Source organism: Stegostoma tigrinum, chromosome 37, assembly GCF_030684315.1.
Source record: "Stegostoma tigrinum isolate sSteTig4 chromosome 37, sSteTig4.hap1, whole genome shotgun sequence".
Classification (NCBI taxonomy): Eukaryota; Metazoa; Chordata; class Chondrichthyes; order Orectolobiformes; family Stegostomatidae; genus Stegostoma; species Stegostoma tigrinum.
In genome coordinates, this window is record NC_081390.1 from 25223130 (window position 1) to 25243938 (window position 20809).

General features: G+C 43.6%; 2 protein-coding genes across 14 annotated transcripts in view; one reads left to right on the forward strand and one right to left on the reverse strand.

Annotated features, from left to right (window-relative positions):
* Window positions 1-797: 797 nt before the first annotated feature.
* pitx3 (paired-like homeodomain 3) lies at window positions 798-19137 on the reverse strand. Of its 5 annotated transcripts, none has more exons than XM_048563569.2 (4): window positions 18866-19137; window positions 12620-12760; window positions 4632-4837; window positions 798-2160 (listed from the first exon to the last, which is right to left on the reverse strand). In XM_048563569.2, the coding sequence occupies exons 2-4, from the start codon at window positions 12744-12746 to the stop codon at window positions 1606-1608; spliced, it is 888 nt and encodes a 295-aa protein (XP_048419526.1). In that variant the 5' UTR covers window positions 12747-12760; window positions 18866-19137; the 3' UTR covers window positions 798-1605. The 5 variants fall into 5 exon arrangements, with proteins under 5 accessions (XP_048419526.1, XP_048419525.1, XP_048419523.1 ...); XM_048563568.2 differs by lacking the exon at window positions 18866-19137 and adding an exon at window positions 18188-18387; XM_048563566.1 differs by lacking the exon at window positions 18866-19137 and adding an exon at window positions 16244-16567.
* Window positions 19138-19725: 588 nt separating this feature from the next.
* The window catches only part of gbf1 (golgi brefeldin A resistant guanine nucleotide exchange factor 1), a 267167-nt gene continuing 266083 nt past the window's right edge, over window positions 19726-20809 (forward strand). For 6 of the 9 annotated variants that reach the window (XM_048563286.2, XM_048563289.2, XM_048563292.2 and 3 more), the window contains exon 1: window positions 19727-19878. The gene's annotated coding sequence lies outside the window, so the exon portion shown is untranslated. Of the gene's footprint in view, window positions 19879-20809 lie in introns of all 9 variants that reach the window. The other 3 variants (XM_048563288.2, XM_048563291.2, XM_048563287.2) reach the window with 1 other exon arrangement.

Sequence of the window (20809 nt, forward strand, 5' to 3'; positions counted from 1 at the left end):
GTCAAAATTCAACACAAATGTACTTCCATGTTTGGATAAATAGGTTCAGACTTCAGCATTTATTAATCTTTATTTTTTCTCTGTTTATAAATGTTGTCATGAAGCCCGGGTTTCCTGGTAACAATGACAGCCCGCAGTGCCAATGCACTGTTATAAATATATCATCGTTTCATACTCGCAAGATGACTGCCTGCAATTCTTTCTGTTGTATCATAATAGTCTTTAGCAAATTGGAGAGAAAAACATAACCCCGGTGTCATTCTCGACAAGTCTCTTTGAATCCGTCCAATTTGCTGGGGACAGTCAGAAATTGTACAACATTGACATAATGCATCTCACAGATTATTTTGCAATTTGCTTTTGACACCTATAAGCGCGGGTTGTGAGAAATATTTACAGATGTAGTCTTTGTCGACTTTTTTAAAATCCTCAGTGAGGATAACAGAGCAGAGTTTCGGACACTAAACCTTCACTATTTGACAATACTTTAGTTGGTTGCAAACCCTAAGTAAAGGCAATCTGAACTGGATTTTATAAACGATCTGGAGACTGTGGGCAGCTATAAAGTTTCTTTGCAAGGGTTTTAAAGTCGGGTCGCATTTTCTCCCTCAAGTCGCTCTTGACAGATAATGCAGCCGCTGTCATGATCCATAGCTACCAGGGCGATTGTGTCTTTTCTCAGTCAGCGAATGGGTGATTTCCATGCACCCATTTGGACGTTTCTCAAAAAAAAAGCCAGATGCACACTCCCTAGGCGGTGATACGGTCTCTCAATAATAAGATATCGTAGACGCACATTGTAGAATCTGTTTATTAAGCATTAGCCAGTGTGCAAATCAAGCTATCTTGTCTGTAAACTTTGGCCTTTTTGGAGATTGATGCGCACAGTAGATTAAATGAGAAATGCTAGAGCTACCAGCATCAAGCCAAACCGTTACAAATATTCATAACTCGACAAATTAAGGAAAGACCCACAGAAAAACGAGCCCATTAACCTGCAGCAATTCTCAGAATACAAAGTGGGGATGTGTTGATAGGGATGTGGAATTGTGGTCAAACGCCAGTGAGGCGCTGAATGGAAAAAAATGGATAAAAGATCGATTTGTGAGGAGTATAGAGGCGGTGCGGGGCTACATGAGAGTGACTGTGCGAGGATATACAACAGTGAGTCATTCACAACAGATCAGTCTTTCTATTCCTAATCTATTAACCAAGGCGCAAATCAAGTGATCATAGGTATGCAGTTAGAGGACATGCTTTCTTTTAACCTTTAAAAACACTATAGATAATTATTTCACATACAAAAGGAAAACAAAAAAGTTCGTCATATATACAGCAGACCCCGCATTACAATCTAGAAGGCGGATTGTAATGGCCATGCATATTTTGGATTGTATATCATTAACATTTTTTGTCTGCAATAGTTACGAATATAACACTTTCATGAAAGCTCTCTAAAACCTGTCCAACGTGAAATGGGAAGTTGTCTTCGCAGCAGGACAAGCATTGTTTCAGCCAGCGCTGTCAAGGGTCTGGTGATGTACATTGAGGGGTCAAAGGTCATATATTTAGGGTGAAACCGAATGTTAACAACAACCATTAGGCTCATACAGGTCTGTCCACAGCATATTGACACGGACTTAGGTTGGACACCTGGTTCTGGACTCCCGGGTAGCCGAAATTGGTGTGCTGTTTTGCCTTGAGCCTCAAGCTGGCGAGGCTTGAGTTGCAGGTATCTCGGTATGAGTAGGGGCTGGCAGAAGATGCATACGGACAGGCGCCGGCGGTCATGGCCGAGTTGAGGCTGGGGTTGTTAAGGTTGTTCAAGCTGTTTAAATTATTCAGGCTGCTCCCGGGCACCGCAGAAGGGACCATGGAGGCCGGCATGGTCATGGATGAGATCGAGCTGGGGGGAGAGAACATGGGCTGCGTGGATAGGGGCCCGACGTTCATGGAGTTGAAGAATTGGAAGCCCTTGGCCGACAGGGGGCTGCTGGTCAAACTCTTGGTGGCCCAGTTGTTGTAGGAGTAGCCGGAATACATGTCATCGTAGGGTTGCATGACTCCGTTGAACTGGACGCCAAACCCATTCTTGCACAGCTCGGCCTGTTGGTTGCGCTCCCTTTTCCTCCACTTGGCCCTGCGATTTTTAAACCACACCTGGATCAGACAGGAAACACTTCATTAACGCTGGCCTGGCCCGCGGTCATCGGCTAAAATCGACGTTCAGACTCTGTTTGACTCAATGTACTAACACCCTTCCCGTTTCTGTGACGGACAGATGCAAGAGATCTGAACAAAAAAAAAGACAGACACTGCTGGCGAAGCTGTGAGGAAGAGTCACTGGACTCGAAAAGTTAAACCGTTTCAGTCTCTGCATGTACTGGTAGACCTGCTGAGTTTTTCCAGCAGATTATTTTTGTTTCTGTGACAGACAACCTCGGCCTCACATGGTTTTAACCTCGACATGAAATGATAATTTGTTAGTCATCATTGTGGTGACCAGATGGACAGGTCAGCAGCTTTTTCAAAACCAAATTGAGTCCAAGAATAAACAGCAACATAAACATCAGCAACGGCACGGGTATGGGCTCGCTCCACTTCATAGAACATAGAACATTACAGCACAGTACAGGCCGTTCGGCCCTCGATGTTGTGCCGACCTGTCATACCGATCCGAAGCCCATCTAACCTACACTATTCCATGTACGTCCATATGCTTGTCCAATTCAGACTATATTCACTGGGGTTTAGAAAGAATCATAGATTGAAACCGGTAAAATTGTAACAGGGCTGGACAGAGTAAATGCAGGAGGATGTTCCCCATGACCGGGGGTCAAGAACCAGGGGGTCACAATCTACAGATATAAGGGTAGGCCATTTAGAACTGAGATGAATAGAAATGCGTTCACCGAGAGTGGTGAGCCTATGGAATTCTCTGCCACAGAAAGCGCTTCACAAAACATTGAATGTTTTCAATAAGGAGTTACATATAGTTATTGAGGGGTAAAGCGATCAAAAGTAATGTGGAGAAAGGCGGGTCAGGGTACTGAGTCAGATAATCAGCCATGATCATATTGAATGATCGAGCAGGCTCGATGAGCCGAACGGCCTACTCCTGCTCCTATGTTTCGCCGTTTCCATGTCCCGTCTTTTTCCTCTTTCCCTGTGGAACTGGGATGTACTCTCCCTATCCAATATTTATCCTATTCTCCTTTGAAAGCTTCTGTTGAATCTCCTTTTGTAGCGCTTTGAGGCAGCACGCTGCAGATCACGACAACTTTATTTTTAAAAAATGTTATCCCATCTGGAGAAAAAATCGACGTGAATCTTCCCTATGAGTTGGTTGTCAAAATTACATTATGGCTATGAGTCCATGTCCGACCAGTGTCTCTCCCAGCCTGAGTTATATCAGGGCTTGCTCCAAGGACAAACAAATCGGAATAGGCATTAGATAGTTACAGCGTCTGGTTTCTATTTTGTAATCATTCGGGAGAGACCATAACATTTTTAAAGCTGCTGTCTAAACCCGTTCTCTCATTTATAATGCAAGGTTTAATAACAAACCCCCAGCGTTAATCACTAACAACATGTCGAAGCGCGGGAAACAGCTTGGGTTCGGTAGCTAAATGACGCAGAAACATGCATTTCCTGAAGATCTTACAGGACTCCCTCGTTGTACACTCTCATTCGGGATTTCCCACATTACCTGGGCACTGCTCCTTCTGTGACATGGCCAATAACTGTCAGGGCTTGGGTCGAGATAAACGGAGAGTGTTGGTAAATATCAGATAGTGAGGCCGGAATGTGATCTTTCAGTTGTAATTACTCAGACTCCAACAGGGGTCTGAATCAATCACATGACATAAAATGTACTCGGGACAAGAAGTGTATCACCAATCCTACATTCAGGGTCCGGCCTGGGGAAACAATCAAAAATTGGGCAGGCAATGAGGCTCTGTGGTTTGATTAGAAACCTGTCTTTCTGTGGCACGCTGGACCAACCCAAACTACCCACCAGCAACGAAAACAGGGAAATGATTTGATTCTTTGGAATATTCGGGATCCGGTGTTTCTTAGAGATCAGGTATGTGCTGAGGGTCGGATATATCACAGATATGAGTTAGGATTAAAGGGTTGGCGAAGTATGGGGGATGAGAAATGTCTTAAGGATCGGTTGCACCTTGGGGGTCAGTGATGCCTTAGGGATCGGTGATGACTTAGGATCAGGACGGGTGGATGGCGGAGCAGCGTGATGTCAACGACGAGAGTTCAATCCCCACACCGGCTGACGTTACCATGAAGGACTGTCTTTCTCAACCTCTCCTCTCATCCGAGGCGTGGTGACCCTCGGGTTAAACCTCCACCATTGTCTCTCCAAAGAGAAAACAACCCTATGGTCTGGTAAGACTATGGCGACTTGACTGGTTGCCCTGGTGATAGAGCGTGTCTTGGGGATCGGGTATGTCTTAGGGATCGTGTACGTTGAAGGAATCTGCTATATCGTTTACCTTGTACAATTTCTCTAGATCATTCAGGAATCCATCAGAACACGCTAACGTGGTTTGAGCGGGACTCAGTGCTTCAACTCAGAGTCTAAAAAGTGATAACTGATTCCATAACAGCCTTACCCTTACTCGTGCTTCGGTTAAGTGCGTCCAGACAGCTATCTCCTCCCTGGTCGACATGTCCGGGTATCGGTTTCTTTGAAAAGTTGCCTCCAGCTCCTGTAGTTGTTGGCTTGTGAAGTGTGTCCTTTGGCGCCTCTGCTTTTTCTTGATGGAGGGGTCCTTGGAATCCAATTCATCTGTTTGATTTTGCTGGGTTTTCTCATTATCTGCAGCAGGAAGCGGGATGCTCTGAGTTAATCCTGAACCCTGGCCCTTAACAAACAAAACAATCGCCGACACTTGCAGAAATCCGTCTGTTTATTTGGCGGATCAGTGTTTAATTAATAAATGGAGCTGCCTGTGCTCTAACAGCACCACAGCTCTGTCCGCAGTAAGATTCTCCCGGTATTAACGCAGAAGGTATGTCAGCCTAAGTAATTTTATCTTTTTAATGTGTTTGTGTGAGCTACAAATCGCTACTCGCGATTATTATTCTTTTGAGGGTTTGAAATAAACCATTTGGTCCGGAAAGGGTCGGGACAGTTAAAATTGCAGTCACCAAGATGGGCCGAAAGGACACCAGAAGAGGGGGGCGGGGGAGGCCAACTGTTCTAAAGCAAATATTAATTTCTATTAGCGCAAGGCTAACCTTTGCAATAATCTTTACTAAGATTGCAGCGTAATTAGATCAAGAATATTCTGTCATTTTAAAAGGTCGTGTTGTTTAGAATGCCCGGGCTGCAGGAGATTAATAAAGGACAAACTATGCGAATTATTTTCACCTTGATAGCCTCATTCACACACCCCGCCCCCCCCCCCCCCCCCCCACTTACTCTCTTTGATGAACAGTTAATGATAGATTCAGGGACAGAGGGGAATGCGGCCTTTCTTTGTCAACAATCTCTTCCTACCCAGCGCCCCTGAACCGATTGGATCACTGGTCATCTCCGGGAATCCGTTCCTCTCCTACCTGCACATTGGCTTTTCCGGTCGTTGACCAGTTGATCGGCGAATTGTCCTCTATGGGCGCGGAATGTCTGAACGCTAGATGACATTTTTGCAAGCCACAACACCAGGCAGATAAATTTCAAATGTTGGTATTTCTCTCCTGCTCAACACAGACGGGCGCTCAATTTGGCTTAAAACTTTGCCTTAAACCTTTTCCTGGGGAAAAAAAAAGTGTCTTGTGCTCTATCCCTTCCCCAAGTCAGGAAAGCTTCTCCCAATCTCGGGACCCCACAGAAGGCATCCGTTTAGTTGCAAGTAAATCCCTGGCTCAGACAGGCTGACAAGCGCAGGTATGAGGACCCCCCTGCTCGCCGCCTTTCCTCTAACTCGTGTTTATTAAAGGCTTAGCTTCAGGGGCAGTTATAAATGAGGAAGAGATGAACCCTCAGACCCCTCCTTATTGTGAGGAGTGTTAAGGCGGGCCCCGTTAGTGATGCAAACTGTAAAACTGACGCGGTATGACTGTCAGAAACCCTGAGCTTCCTGGGAGAGGGAAGGTGGTTGTGGGGGGAGGGGGCGGGGGTGAGTAAAAAAAATACCACGCATGTCTGAAAACCTTGAATAAACCAGGGCACCCAATAATATTTCCAGCCCTCCTCCCCCCACCGCCGAACATGGGAAAAATTAACTCCAAGAAGAGGGGCCGAAACAAAATATGCTCGGCCCTCCTTAGATTTTATGAACTATTTGTGCTCTCATGGGCATCCAGTACATTTTGCATCAGTGCGCTACGCCCTTTAAGATTGGCTCACTCCACTTCTGGTGGTCCTTTTACTTTGAGCAACTTGAGCAAAGTGATGACCTGTATGGCTTTTTTTTATTGAATACACTTTCACTGCAACATACAGGCATCACGGTAACTCATCACAATGGAGGGGAGTTTTTTTTTATCCTATTTTCACTGTTTCATTAAATAACGGTGGAACAACTAGAAAACTTCAACTTCCAATGAACGGATGTATGTAATATTCCTGTTTGTAAAAACCGCATCTAATTCATAGCTATCTCACTTTACGAGAGTTCAAGGACGAGGCCATTTCGGTTTATCTGCTGATAAATCAAACGAATTTTTCTAATATAAACAAAAAAACAATAAATAACCATCCCGGGAGAGTTGATTTTGTTTTTAATTTCAAGCCCTTCGCTTCTTAGTTTTGGACCTTCACGAACCTGTATTCTAAAATCGATCCGTAGCAGTGCAAACTGAATTTCAACCGTGAAGAAACCGGCCCACACAAATACAGTCAGATATTTCTCTCCACGACCATTATTTGGGTTCTGTGCAGTTTCGGATGCTTTTGCACGGGCGGTTACGGATAACTTATAGAGGGAGAAACCTAAACTTTGGTGGGGGTGGGGGGAATAAAAGCGTTTTGCAGAGAATGTGGACGGCCACAAGATTGTGCGCCTTTCTCAGAGACTGCTCCCGCTGCTCGCTCAATCTGGCCTCTATTTTAAGTTAAAGTTTAAACCTGGATACGCAGGTGGCTGTTTTTATGGCATCAGATTGTCACGTCGTAACAGCAAAAGTATCGTCAAATCTCCCAGTGGATATTAGCTTGAAAAGAATTTATGATGTGAAAGTCCTCGGCGCCAGCATCTACAGGTGAGAATTGCAGCAATTTCTAGCTTTACACTTTTAAACGTCAACTTTTCGCGTGCCTATCTACAAATTTCAGCAATCGCTGCTCTGCTCGGGCCGTTGCCTGTCGATGTTTGATCTCTTTTCATTATTGCAATACAATAATTTCTTGGTCTTTACTCCCCATTGCAAAAACAATTCTACACGGTGTGAAAATGCTAAATGAAACAGGTTAAATCCTTCCTGTATCATCAATGGAAATGAGTATTTTCTTTAAACAGCGGGCAAGTTAATATTCATGATGTACAGTCATAATATTTGATTTCCGTGCGGCTAGAGGGAAATTTTGCGAAATATTCCTAAATGCCAGCTTCCCCAGATAGCGGCTATTTACAAAAGCAGTCACAATATCTTCTTGTTCAATATTTGCTACTGTCTCTCTGACTGTAAACTCACTCTGGGGAGCGCTTCTGGCATTTGTTCATAAACTGGAGGTTATTTTAACTCGATTTAAAGTATTCACATTCCAAAGTCCCAGAGGTCCTGCCGCAAATGCTTTTCAATCATGCGGAAGGTTAAAACGTGTGTAACGCCTATCAAACAAATAACCAGTTCTCCACTTTGTTTTGAAAATTCGCAATCTAGGCATGGCGCTCCTTCTCACAGACTGGACCATTCACATGTCGCTCGAAGGCGCAAGAGAATTGCACTCACTTATTTTCTGTTCTCTTTATTAGTTAGCAGTGAAACGAACAATACAACCTATGATCATTTGTGATTAAAATCTGTAATCTGTGGACAATAGACTTTATCATAGAGAATCTAAGGACAGGGTCATTGCAGCACGCTTGTGGTGTCATCTGTTTAGCCCAGGACGATGCAAATACTGAGGACGAGGCGGCATTTAATAAGCTTGTTTTACAAATATAAGCCTAGAGTTTGAACAAAAACGGGGAGTGCGTATGCCTCGGTATGGTCATTGTAAAACTAATCTCATTGGAAAATAACTCCCAGTTGAGAGGATACTTTATCGAGTTGGGTTTTTCATAATCATAAAGCGCGCATGCATTTTAATTTCGATAATCCAACGGCATCGCAAAGGAGAGATGGGGATTACTGTTTATTTTAAGAAGTGAGTCAGATTTGAAGTCAGAGCCCGGGCTCCATCCGCACACTATCTCCCCTTTTCCGCGTTACACCCAGACTTATCGGAATGATTGCAGGAAAAAAGCACGTTTACGTTTTCTGGAGAAGAGTCGCTCTACTTAAAACATTTACTCGTTTCTCTCTCCAAAGATGCTGCCAGACCTGCTGAGTTTCTCCAGCAACTTGTTTTTGTTTCAGTGACATTTTCTCGCTTTTAACATTAGGAGCTCGGGTTCTATTAATTAAAATCCGGGATGGGGGGGGTGGTGGTGTTGTGAGGTAGGTGATTTCCTGTTTGTGGCCGGTGAACACAATTTATCTTCGAGCAGGTCGGTGGGTCAGTTAGTTAGTTTGTTTTTCCCTCCAAGATACAGCATTTTGGGCTGTAATGCTTTCGTCTTGTTGTGTTGAACACTGTGCAAAAACAGACAGTGATGGAGAAACTCGGCAGGTCTGGCAGTATCTGTGGAAAGAGGAACGGAGTTAACATTTCAGTTCCGTGACCCTTTAGCGGCTGTCGATTCTCTGTGTATTAAAATGTCACCGCCATACGGAGGGGCCACTGCTAAATGAAAGCCTCATTTGGTCCAAATAAGACCATTTCAGATCAAGCTGAGCAAAATACGGCAGTTCACTTGCGAAATGAGCCTCATTCTGGAATGTGGTCCATGTTTTGTGAAACAATTGTTCGTGTGAATATATTTACTGACCTTCCTGTAACGAAAATTTGACTCCCTTTTTTTTCTCGTACCTGACTGTATGATAAACCAAGGTACTCCCAGTACAGTTACTCTGGATTTTTCTCTCTCGTTACCGAGCTGTTCTCGCTAGAGTAATGTTCCAAGTGATTTACAAATCCTTAACTCACCCTGAAACTCGCACAATCTGATTCATGTGTAACGTTCAGTGAACCGCAGAATAGGGGAGTCAGTCAATTCCCAGCTAAAAGTATAAACTATGAGCAGATTTCTGTACAAATCACAGGGGCCGCTTGGAAAGTAAAGATTGTGTCAGACCCTCTGTGCTTATAATGTGCCTTATTCTTGTTGAACCACACCACCTTTTCTCTCTCTTTCTATCTCTCCCCCATCTCTCTTTGAGCCCAGACCTCCACCAAATAAAGATGTGACTGATCTGTCAGTGAAAGATTAGCTTTTGGAAAGTAAATATTTTGATGGTTTTTAAACAGAGAGCTCATTGCGTGCCAGATCGCGGCGCCGTCAATCCCTTTTTAATCAACTCGCTTCAATTCAATTAAACCCCCCTCTCCCCTCCTCCCCACTTCTAAAACTCCGAGCTGTAGGATCTGCTTCGGTTTGTAGCACCTCACCTCCCGGCGTTGGGGAAGAGCCGGAAAATATGTCCAAATTGCCGTGCTCCCCGGGTTTTACATCCGGAAGTGACTCCGTCTGTTTAGATCTTTGTTCAATTCTTTCCCGCACAGAGGCGGCAATTTCTACTAATCCCCGTTAAAACTTGGGCAGACCGTTTCGAAAGGAAACGGCGCCGGTTTCGACGTTGCCAGCAGTCTATAGGACACTGGGAATATAAAGGAGGACTTTATTTTTAAAATACAGCAAACTCTGATCTTTATTGAATGGACACTAACTGGGAGTGCTTGAATGCGATGCCCGTTTGTAGCCTGCTGGGGAGGGAAAGCCTCTTCTTTTTAACAGACCACATTGTGAACCAATGGACTTTAAGACTGAGCAATTATCTTCATTTGGAGGCACGGATGGGTGTATTTTCCAACGCGGCTTCTCACATCTGTTAGCAGCACGATGTTGGGGGGGGGGGAGCGGTGGTGTGGGGCGATCTGATCACAGGCTATAGCAGTCCTTTGTCTGAGAAGGGGTGTCTGTGTGTGTGTGTGTGTGTGTGTGTGTGTGTGTCTGGGTGTGTGTGTGTGTCTGTGTCTGTGTGTTTAGGGTTTAACATCAAAATACCTCAGGACTTCGAAGCCAAACCCATACACGCTCATCTTTGAATGCTGACCTCCGTTTTAATGAGTCGTGATTATCAGCCAAATAAAATCTGCACCGTTCATTAAACATCCTGATCCGGAATAAATTCCGCTGAGAATGATCAGACCCAGAACGAAAGTATTATTTCGACGGAACAACCCGCTTGTGAGCAGAATAAAATTGGATGTGTCCTAACTGAGCGTGGGGTTACCTCAGAGAGGTCCATAAAAAGAAAACACAGACTTGAAACAAAGTGTAAACGAATTTGGCTCTTCTGGGATTTCTTGTGGGAATTTCTTATGACTTAGACCGAGGTTTATCCCACTTCCTACGTAATGTCTTTATTTCACAATTCCTAGTGGCGTTATGTATTTTCTTTCCCGGGTCAGATTCCTTTGTTTGCACTTCCGCCAGATTATATCATATAATGCATTTTTAAAAAATGAGACGGACGGTCGATTGGGTTGTATTACGAAGAGGATATCTCATGCTTACCAGCTGACCAATATTTCACTTTTATCTTCCTGCAGCTTTTAATCAGGTCTCTCCCACCACAGAGAGTACAGTCCGCGGTTAATCTCCAAATCCCCTGCCGCACTGAGACGCAGCAAACCCCGTCCACATTGAGGAGGCATGCCACGAGTTTCAATTTAAAACAAAGTTCAGGTTTTAAAGAACGGGTGGCCCTGAATGTACAATGGGCTCCGTGTCAGGGTAAGCCAAGGTGTGACTCACAAAAGGTTAAAGCCCCCTTTGAGTGCAGATGCCCAGGCAAAATCAGTTAGGGTGTTCAGATATTTCCAAAAGAATGAACTGAAACTGCTAGACAACGCAGCAGGGCTGTCAGCATGTGTGGAGAGAAAATCAGAGATAACAAAAACAAAGCTGCTGGAAAAGTTCAGCAGGTCTGGCAGCGTCTGTGGAGGAGAAAACAGAGTTAATGTTTCGGGTCCTGAGGAAGGGTCACCGGACCCAAAACGTTAACTCTGTTTTCTCTTCCACAGATGCTGCCAGACCTGCTGAGCTTGTCCAGCAGCTTTGTTTTTGTTCCTGGTTTACCGCATCCACAGTTCTTCTGGTTCCTAAATCAGAGATAACTTTCGAGTACAATCTGAGTCTTCACTTTCAACTCACAGAACTTGTTCTGAAGTCCCTTCCAAATTGCAATCAGATTGGACTCCAAGCTTTAACTCGGTTTCTCTCTCTCCACATATCCCGCCAGATTTGCTGAGTTTCTTCAGGACTTTGTGTTCGTTTCAAATTTTCTTCATCGGCAGCACTGTTTTTATTCGGCCACATGGTCAATGTTCTTGGGTCGTTACTTGGAAATGATTGCAAGTGTTTTGCTCCGTAACAGAATCTAGAATTCCAATCCTGATCGCGGGTTGATCAACCAGACTCGATCACCTCAGGCTGATGATGAAATAGGGACAGATCTGTCTGCACCTAAACCAATAGAGTTTCCTCCTCTTCTCAGTTCAATCTGACTTGCTTTAATCCTGCGCGAACGGTGTTATCTAGGGTCCTATTATCTTGGGACTGGCTCGCCACAAACGCTACTGGCCCCTTCACCCAAAGCACAGCCTGGAGCTAAAACGGCGAACAAACCCCCTCGGGTCTGTACCTTCAACATGTAACGAGCACAGTAAACATTAAACAGCAATTGTAAACAACAAACAGGATCTGAAAACCGATTTGAGTTTGAAACCAATGTAATGTCATATGATTAAAAATTTGGAAACTAAATCTTTACTAAATTGAATACTTGTTTGCAAGGTTTAGCGACAACATATTTTAACTTTACAAACATGAGAAGGGGCAGAGGAACATGATGTAGAAAGAGTTTTCATTATCACACCGTTATTTGTGGGAGCTTGCTCTCCGCAAATAGATTGTCCGTTCCGATACTGCAACACCCCGAATGTACTTAATTAAGTGTAAAGCTCTTTGAGAGGTCCTGGTGGTCGTGAACGCGCTATACAAGCGCAAGTCTTTCGTTTTTTCCTCTCAATTGACATCGGGGGCGATACGATCCGGCCTGAAACCCTTCACTCACCTCAGCATCCACTAGAGGTCGCCAGGTTTAACGGAGGGTTATTTGCAACCATTGAAAGCGGCCTCAGGCCTTCATAATCTCTTCATCACCCATCACTCTTTCACTTTCGTTAATTAGCCCTTTTTTAAGTTTAGGAAGGCTGTTTTCAGGTTTCAGCCTTTTGATTTTATTAGCCTACCTCTTCCCATCTCTGCCCTGCCTCTGATGAACTGCAGTCAATCCCCGAGTGCAGTGAGAATGTTCAGAAACTCACCACTGCTCTCCTGGTGGGTCTTACAGATCGGTTCTCGCTGTGGGGTCCCGGAGTCCGAAAGAGTCATAGGGCTGTGATCAGGAGCGTCCGAGTCGGTCAGAACCCCGGCCGACAGGTTGTATTCCATTCGATGAGCCTGTCCTGCAGAAAGAGCAAGGCAAATTCACATCAGCCAATCCAAACTAAACAAAGACCCCTGCCCACATAACACATATACACATTCGATTATGTGCAACTTGCTGGTGCCTGACTATTAGAGGAAAAAAATCATAGTCATGATATGAGGGTGGTTTGACTATTGTCGCCTGTGAATCAATCATTTTCCTAAACTAGAATTTGGGATGATTGTCCCTGCGCAGGTGATCAACTTCTGGATCTGGATGCTGTTTAAATTTGAACCTCCGAAAAGGGATAGTTCGAATATTGACAAAGGTATGTCTATCATTGGTTAACCAAATTCCAACTGCGATTTGTAAGGCACGGCTTTTACTGCTTTATAACTATTCGTTAAAATCGAGGTCATTTTAATAGATATGTTGCCAGATATAGGAGAACCCGTTTCCTTTGTTGTCAATATCAATCAGACTCACATTTTAAACATTCAGAGACAGTAAAATATATACGAAGGAATTTTGCTTGCAATTCTTCGTGGTATTAAGCCATTATTATAATCCATCTTTTGGCCCCAATAATCAGCGAATTTACTCATTTTGTAAGATTAGTTACTACTTGTGTGTCATTGAGTCATGGGCTGCATTGCACTGTTGAAAATGAAACGACTGAATTAAAATTTGAGAAGATTCACAGCGTTTGTATTTTGCAACGATGTAATTTAGTTTAGGGTCTATCCTGTATATATTTGTAATTAATGCCACGTTAAAGCTGCGAAATCAGAGCTGTTATAACTACTGGGCCTTTCTACCAGATGATTGTCAACAGTGTAGAGCTTGCTTCTTTTGTCATAGCGAAATATTTTTCCTAATACACGAGCCTTTAACTTGCATAAACAATAATTACTATATTCCTGTAAATAAATAAAATTGTTTATTGTACGATTGGCTAAGAGACATAATACAATACGATAGAAATGTTATTTTTCTCCCTAATTAAAATTGAAATACAAACAGTAACATTGATCGACGAACCTAAGGTTTGAAACAATATTTAAATGAAAGGCTTTGACACCCAGAATGACACTTGTATTAATTCAACGTTTAGTTTTGTCTACTGCAGTCGGTTGAAACAACATGACAAAGGCCACTTCTCGACTATCGACCCGATTGTTAATTTATCCCAAAGCAAGTATTTTGAGGTGTTCACAAGACGAAACTTAGTTTGGAAATAATGTTTGATATTTGTTGCATTTTCTGACCGATTGAATTATGTAGAGTATATATTAATGTATATAGTGCCTATCACAACATCTAGACATTTCAAAAAGGCTCTGCTGTCGTTCTGAACCATTATTGCTGTTGTAATATACATCTTTCATGCTTCTACTATGAGGATGTTTCCTTCTTTCGAATTATTTTCTTTTGCTCCTTTGTCGAACTGCGAATGGAGAAATCAGGACTTGGTGTCAAAACTGCAATATCATTTAAAATAAATACTATCAAAAGATTCGTTGTGCTGAGACCTCAGACCGCCACAGTTTGCTAGCGAGGGTCACCCTGTCATGGTTTCGGGTGAAACAATAGCGGAACATGTGTTGCCCATAAACTGAGTTCAGGATGTGTTTAAAATGTCACTTATAGGAAAAAGCCAACAGGGTAAACAGTATATCCTCCGAAACATGAAGCCAGGTGCCTCCGTATGTGACCAGAGACATAGCTATGGTTTTATACAATCAGATAACACCTTTCACGGAGGAGAGAGAGACTGAAAAGATGATAAACGCGCCGTGAATTAATTTCTTGGATTAAGATTTGATTAAGATGTGTGTCAATTTGCCGTCCCATAACTTATTAAAATGCGGCGCCTCCCGGGCTGTCCCTATATATACAATATAGATATAGAAGGAGAGGGAGCAGATGGAAATTCGACGGAATGTTTGTTGATGATAATTTCAGCTCTTCTGCGCCTATTTGCATCTGATTGCGTCTGTCAGTCGCGTTGCTTTTTCGCCAGAGCTGCCTGTCTCAGGTTGGGGGGTCATGCAGATCAGAAACAACTTCATTTAATTCCAAGTCACATTTATTATCCAATCTGTTTGGACGCATTAATATTCAATATTGAGCCGAGACGGAGCTTATTCGTGTTCTAAGTCGTTGTGGAGTTAATTCAATGTATTGGGGGAGTGAGGGTGCTTGGGGGTGGGAGGTTCGAAACCAACACGCCATTGGCCCCCATGGTCTGTTGGACAATAAGAGGTACAGGGAATAAAAGTAACAGCACCGGCAGATTATTTTGCACATGTGTCATTGAAAGAATTTTAAAATCTTCAACTGATTTATCACAAGTAGTAGAGATGTTTGCTGAATGAGCATCTTCTCCCCGTTTACCGTTCGCCCTGTCCTTATTTTCTACGGTTTATTTAAAATTATAATTTTTGCTTCTCCCTATTGAAGTTATCCAGAGTGGGTTTACTGACCAGAAACGCGTATTTTGGGACATTGTGCAGCGAATGCATACGCACTAGAGCCAATCAACACGCATAGTATCCGGGGTTAATTCCGATTTTCAGCAGATTCCGATGATTGTTCTGGGAATGTTCAAATTAATTATCTTCGCTGCTCTCCCGCGTTCGACCAACCTGTGATAATGAGCCCGGGATAAGTCCTTTGGAAAGGAAATTACGCCCGTGTGAATTTCATAATGAACATTAGAGTCAAAAACTCGCAGCAAACCGCTCCAATTCGCGTCTTGTAAATGCTTCACGGAGTGAACAACATAAAGAGATCTCTTTGTCTCGTTTGCACGCGCCGACTATCTTTTTAAAATGCAAATATTGCCAAAGTAACATTTCTCCACTGCAGGCTGTGTTTTTTTACGGAAAAATCATCAGTTTTAATCGTTTGGTTTGTTTTACTCAAGGGGCTAACTGCCGCTAACACCCAGAGCCACGCTCCCTTTTCATTGAGGCTTCTTTAACGGGGGGAGTGTATTTATAATTTTTAAAAAAGGGGCAGATTGTGTAAAAGTAGTTGCAGAAATAAGCCAGACTTCTGTCTGAAAAGCACTTCTATCTGGGAGTCTGAGGCGAAAACGAAGGTACCGGCTTTATTCAACGTGTCTAACATCCTCTGTGAAGACAGATACAGTTGTCGCTTCAGAAGAATATTACATTTTTGTATGTCCAGCACTCGCTTTTTTATATCACACTTTTATAATCTCTCAAACGATTACACAGCGATGATACATTTCGCTGAGGTTCCTCACGGGGTTAAACATAATCGGCGGTGAATTTGTTCTAATATTAGCATGGCAATTGGAGTTTGATATTTAACCGGGTTCATTTCTACAGAAATTTACTTTGAGATGCAATTAAAATTAAAAATAAAGTGACGCGTGCCATTGATTTAGCTATTCAGAGTGAACTGCTTTCGCTGCAAACTTATCTAAATTCGCCTCAATCTGTTTCGAATCTCACAGCGCGGGCACTCGGAGCTATGTGGAGACACTCACCAGTCATTGCTAGTAAAGACGGCGTCACGATTAACTGAAAAACTCCTTATATTTCCGAGCCAAGCTCAGAGTTACTATTGGGTGCGAGTGACTATTCCTCTGAGTCTGGATGGAGATAATTCCCTCCTTCTTACGATGCCGTTTGTGGCCTCGAGTGTGGTCTCCAACTTGCTCGTTGCCTCTTCCAGGAACCGTACTGCGAGCTTGCGGATCTTAAACAGAGTCTCCCGTGGCTTAGGCGCACCTGCCAGCCATCAATTTTCCACTCGGACCCCTTCGACACAATTGTGAAAGATTCCTTTTGTTCCTAGCCCAGCCAGCGGAATGTCTCCATCTACATTGTCCGATGAAACAGCAGGCAGCTCGTTCCCAGGGCCTACCTGGATTGAAAACAAGGGCCAGGCACAAAACCGCTTTTCAAACTATCTGCTCCAACCCTTCGGCGTGTTCAACCAAGCCCAGTGTTTTCGGCAGCAACCCTAATAAAACGACTGCTACAACTTACACTGGTAAACTCAGAATAATTTTAGGAAGGACAAAAAATACTATGAGCATTTTTATAAACAATATTTTCAAACTGCCTTTGATTTCAAAATCTCTTTGTGTTTAAATAAAAGTTGAAGAGTTGGTTAGGGTATTTTCAGCACTTTTTTCATGTTTTTTTATTTTAAATATTTCCCTCGATTAATGTCAGAGAAGTAATAATCTGAACAACATTCAATTCCTTGTCAAATGGTGGCTATGACTGTTCTCAACGCGTGCTCTGTGGAAGAATGCACAATGTTGCATTCGCAGCTGCCCGCTAAGCAAAAAGGGTGACATAATTTCATGAGAATGTTATTTCTGCAGAAAACAATTCTGTCATACTCTTGCCAGGCAGGGAAATAAAAGCCTTATTTGTGCCTTCATATTAAATCGTTAGATTTCATCAACAAAAAATACCCTGCAGTGGAATCCACCGTTGACATGTATTTGGGATGTGCTTTTACAAATCTCACATTTATGGTAAACATCTTTGGGACTGCGATCTCTGACATGTTTTAGTCAGACCCTACGTCTGGAAACAACTCTCAAGTACACCCATCTCTTTCAATGCCCCCTTCTTCCACAAAATTGTTGAAATTGACAGTTGCCGTTTGAAACCTGTTTCTGGTTATGTGGCCGGGTAATTGTTATGGAGTTTCCTTCCTGCAGTCAAATTATTTTTTTCTCTCTCTCCAAAGGTATGGGAGTTGAAAAGAGAAGCCGACCGCTGACACCACTGGGTAGTTAAAAAGAAGAATTTAGCATTCAGCGAAATGAGAACAATCCGTGTCGGAGTATTTCCAATTTTCTCTGACACATTAGCCAAGAGAAATAAAATTCGCTTTCGGTCTAAATGGAGAAACGGCTGTAAACTGTGGATCATTAATCATTCTCAAAATATCCTGTTAACAGGCCTTCGATAGCGAGCCCTGGACATAAGGTAATAGGTCATTCTGTCTTTAAAGAGAATAAATCACAGGCAATCTCATGCTTTTGGATCATTGCTAACAGGGTCGAACGTTAGGAAAGTTCAGCAACAATCTCAAACACTGAAGTGAAGCATTGTTAAACGATGTGCAAGGGTCCAAAACTCTGCCTAAAAACATGTAACTCACAGTAAAGCTGAGCCATACATCATAGATTCAATTCTTGGAAATCTCCTGCTAGAAGCAATAATCCATTCAATTGTATATATTCTACAAAAATACGGAAATGAATTATTTAGAATTCACAAGGACGGACACGACATCTGGGCCGACCAAAATGCAAGCGGTAATTCAAAGCACAAAAAAGGAGCAGAAACTCAAGCATTTATCGATGGGAACAAGTCGATACCAGCAATCGCTTACAACAAATCCCTCTTTAAATGAATAAATCCGGGGATAGGATAAGTTTACCGAAGATTAGTGGTTGCTTTACCTGTCAGAATTAAGAGCCCCTTCGAAAACACGCGGCCAGGTCCTTGCAGTTGCACCAAGAGTCTCGGTGAAAGCCAAGCTATGCTGCAAGGATTGATTTTATGCCAATATCATCGGCAGCCACGAAACGACGCGACCACTGTGTGTGAGCTGAGAGGTCCAGCCCACTCGGGTAGGCTATAAGTCCCAACCCCTCAGATTCATTCAGAAGGATTGAGGGAGATTGGATTCAATCTCCGCCTATGCACGAAGCCATGAAAGGCTGACACTTAAATTCACAACGGACAATCCGGGGGGTTGGGGAACGGAGGTGAGGAGGACGATGCTTTTCTGGATTGCAGAGTTAACTTTCTTCCACATAATGAACTGCTGGGCAAATCTGCTCATTGACCCGCCAGAATTTCAGACTTACGTCTGACTGCAAAAAGTAATTTTAGGCAGCTGTCTACTTAATGTTCATCTGATACTGCAAATTTCATAAATTCGGAGTTGTGACGTTGGAAAATTTCACCTCAGGGGTAACAACTCCCTGGGAGTATAGGAAGCTCCACGGTCAATGTTGTCTGCCGCACGCTTACAATAAAGGTATGAAGGGCTGGGTCAAAGTCAACAGTTTTCTGTGTAGCCATATAATGAAATGCTGGTAGGGACTCTTGTGGAACATCAGTAGTGTCCTTACCTCTGAGTCAGATGTCCCACTCACTCTAGAGGTGTGTTGATTTTTAAATAAAAACACTAAATGCTGGTTGTTTTCCGTCTATAATATGACTCAATTTTGACTATGAATCCAAATCTGAGAAATCTCAGCAACCAAACTAGTTTGACTTATTCCCATCAAATTTGCTCAACTGCCTATCCCAATCTTTGCAAGTCAGAATTTGTCCCGGGAAGTTGATTGCGCTGCCAAGAGAAAGACAAGCTATAATAAACTTATGAATAGAGATTGTTATAATGCCAGTCACACCCTATTGCGCATGGCAAACGTGAGCACTGCCGATGATATTTGCAAACTCTTGGTCTACTGTTTCAGGCATAAAAGTGCATCACAACAATGACAGAAGCACAACATTCTTGCAGAGTGGGTGCCACGTCATTCCGCGAAGTGCCAGCACAACATTACAGAGTTCAGGGTTCACTGTGGATTGGGTTCAGGAGTTCACAGCAAGGGCACAGGATCAGAATTAAACCACACATGCTGAGAAATTCCATTTCACCGAAAAGAAAGAGTTCTGATACTGCACAAACAGAGCTGCGAAAGTCGAAGCGGGTTGCAATCAATTGTCAAGCAGTTGCCAGCACAGGAGCTGCTTTACTGGGGAAATAGGAAAGCACCTTGACCCAGCAAGCTCTACGAGTACAGCCTCTGTGGTGTCAGCCTAACTTTATTGAGCCGATGTCCCACCTCCGAGCTGGCACCGATTGGTTAACGTCACGGCAGGCGCCAGAGATACGACTCTTCATTGGTCAAAATTTCCCGCCTATCATCTCGGCGTCCGGCAACAAGTTAGGTCGGCACCACGTTTCCCTGCCCTTCTACTTTGCACGCATGCGTACCACGTCACGCAGGCAGTGCCGGTTCCTAGGGAGAGAAGTGCTGTCGCTACCGATTGTGCAGCGTCTCGGGTGGGCCGAGAGAAAACAAACACCCTTCACTTGACACTTGGGGCTGCGGACTGAGATGTAACTCGGCAGGTTAGCGATGGGGGCAGGCTGCCTTTCTGACGGGGCGCGGGTATGGATGCTCCTGGGGGTTTCTTCTTCCCGGCTGCGGTAACCAGGCCGCCATCTTGGATATATTGGAAATTTCCCATCCCCCTAACCGCCCCCTCCCCCAGATCATCATGTGCTCCCCTCTTCCCAACCTCCTCTGACCCCTCTCATTCACAGTGCAAAAAAAGTGAGAGCTATTCTAACCCCATTCCCCTCTCCCCAAATGAGGATTGGCTACTGCAGAGGCCTGACACCCACCAAAGCCTTTACAATCCCGCCCCCGCCCTCCCCCCACTTCTCGTCCAACTGGAATACTGTGTAAATCCTGTGGGTGCAACCCCATAGGAAGGACACAAGGCCTTAGTGAGGGTTCAGGGGGTATTTACAGACTGGGATCAGGAACTTCACTTATTATGAGGTTCTCCTGGGAGTCCAGGTGTTCGAAGTCATGAAGGTTTCTGATGAAGTAGCCTTTTCCCCCCTAACAGTGGGGTTAGTAATCTGCACTCTGCTGAATTATCTTTGCTTTTTTTTTTGTTTAGAACACATTATGAGTGTGGTGGACACTGGGGACCCAGTAGATGTGTGTATCTAGATTTCCAAAAAGCATCCAACAAGGTGCTGCACAAAAAGCTGCTGTATAAGGTGTTATGGGCAATGTATTAGTGTGGATAGCGATTTGGTTAACTAACAGGAAGCAAAGAGTGTGTTGCTGGTCAGTGACTAGTGATGTGCCTCAGGATCAATGTTGAGATTGCAATTGTTCACAATTTACACAAATGATTTGGAGACAGTGACCACGTCTGTCTAAGTTTGTGGATGACACAAAAATGAGTGGTAGAGCCAAGTACGCAGAGGGATATAGATAATTTAAGTGAGTGAGCAAAGATCCCACAGTTGGGATACAATGTTG

Coding starts and splice junctions, on each gene's coding strand:
- pitx3 (XM_048563566.1), bottom strand. Junction 4,838..12,619: donor GACCCACCAGGAGAGCAGTG/GTGAGTTTCTGA, acceptor TTCCTGCTGCAG/ATAATGAGAAAACCCAGCAA. Junction 2,161..4,631: donor TAACCGAAGCACGAGTAAGG/GTAAGGCTGTTA, acceptor TGTCTGATCCAG/GTGTGGTTTAAAAATCGCAG.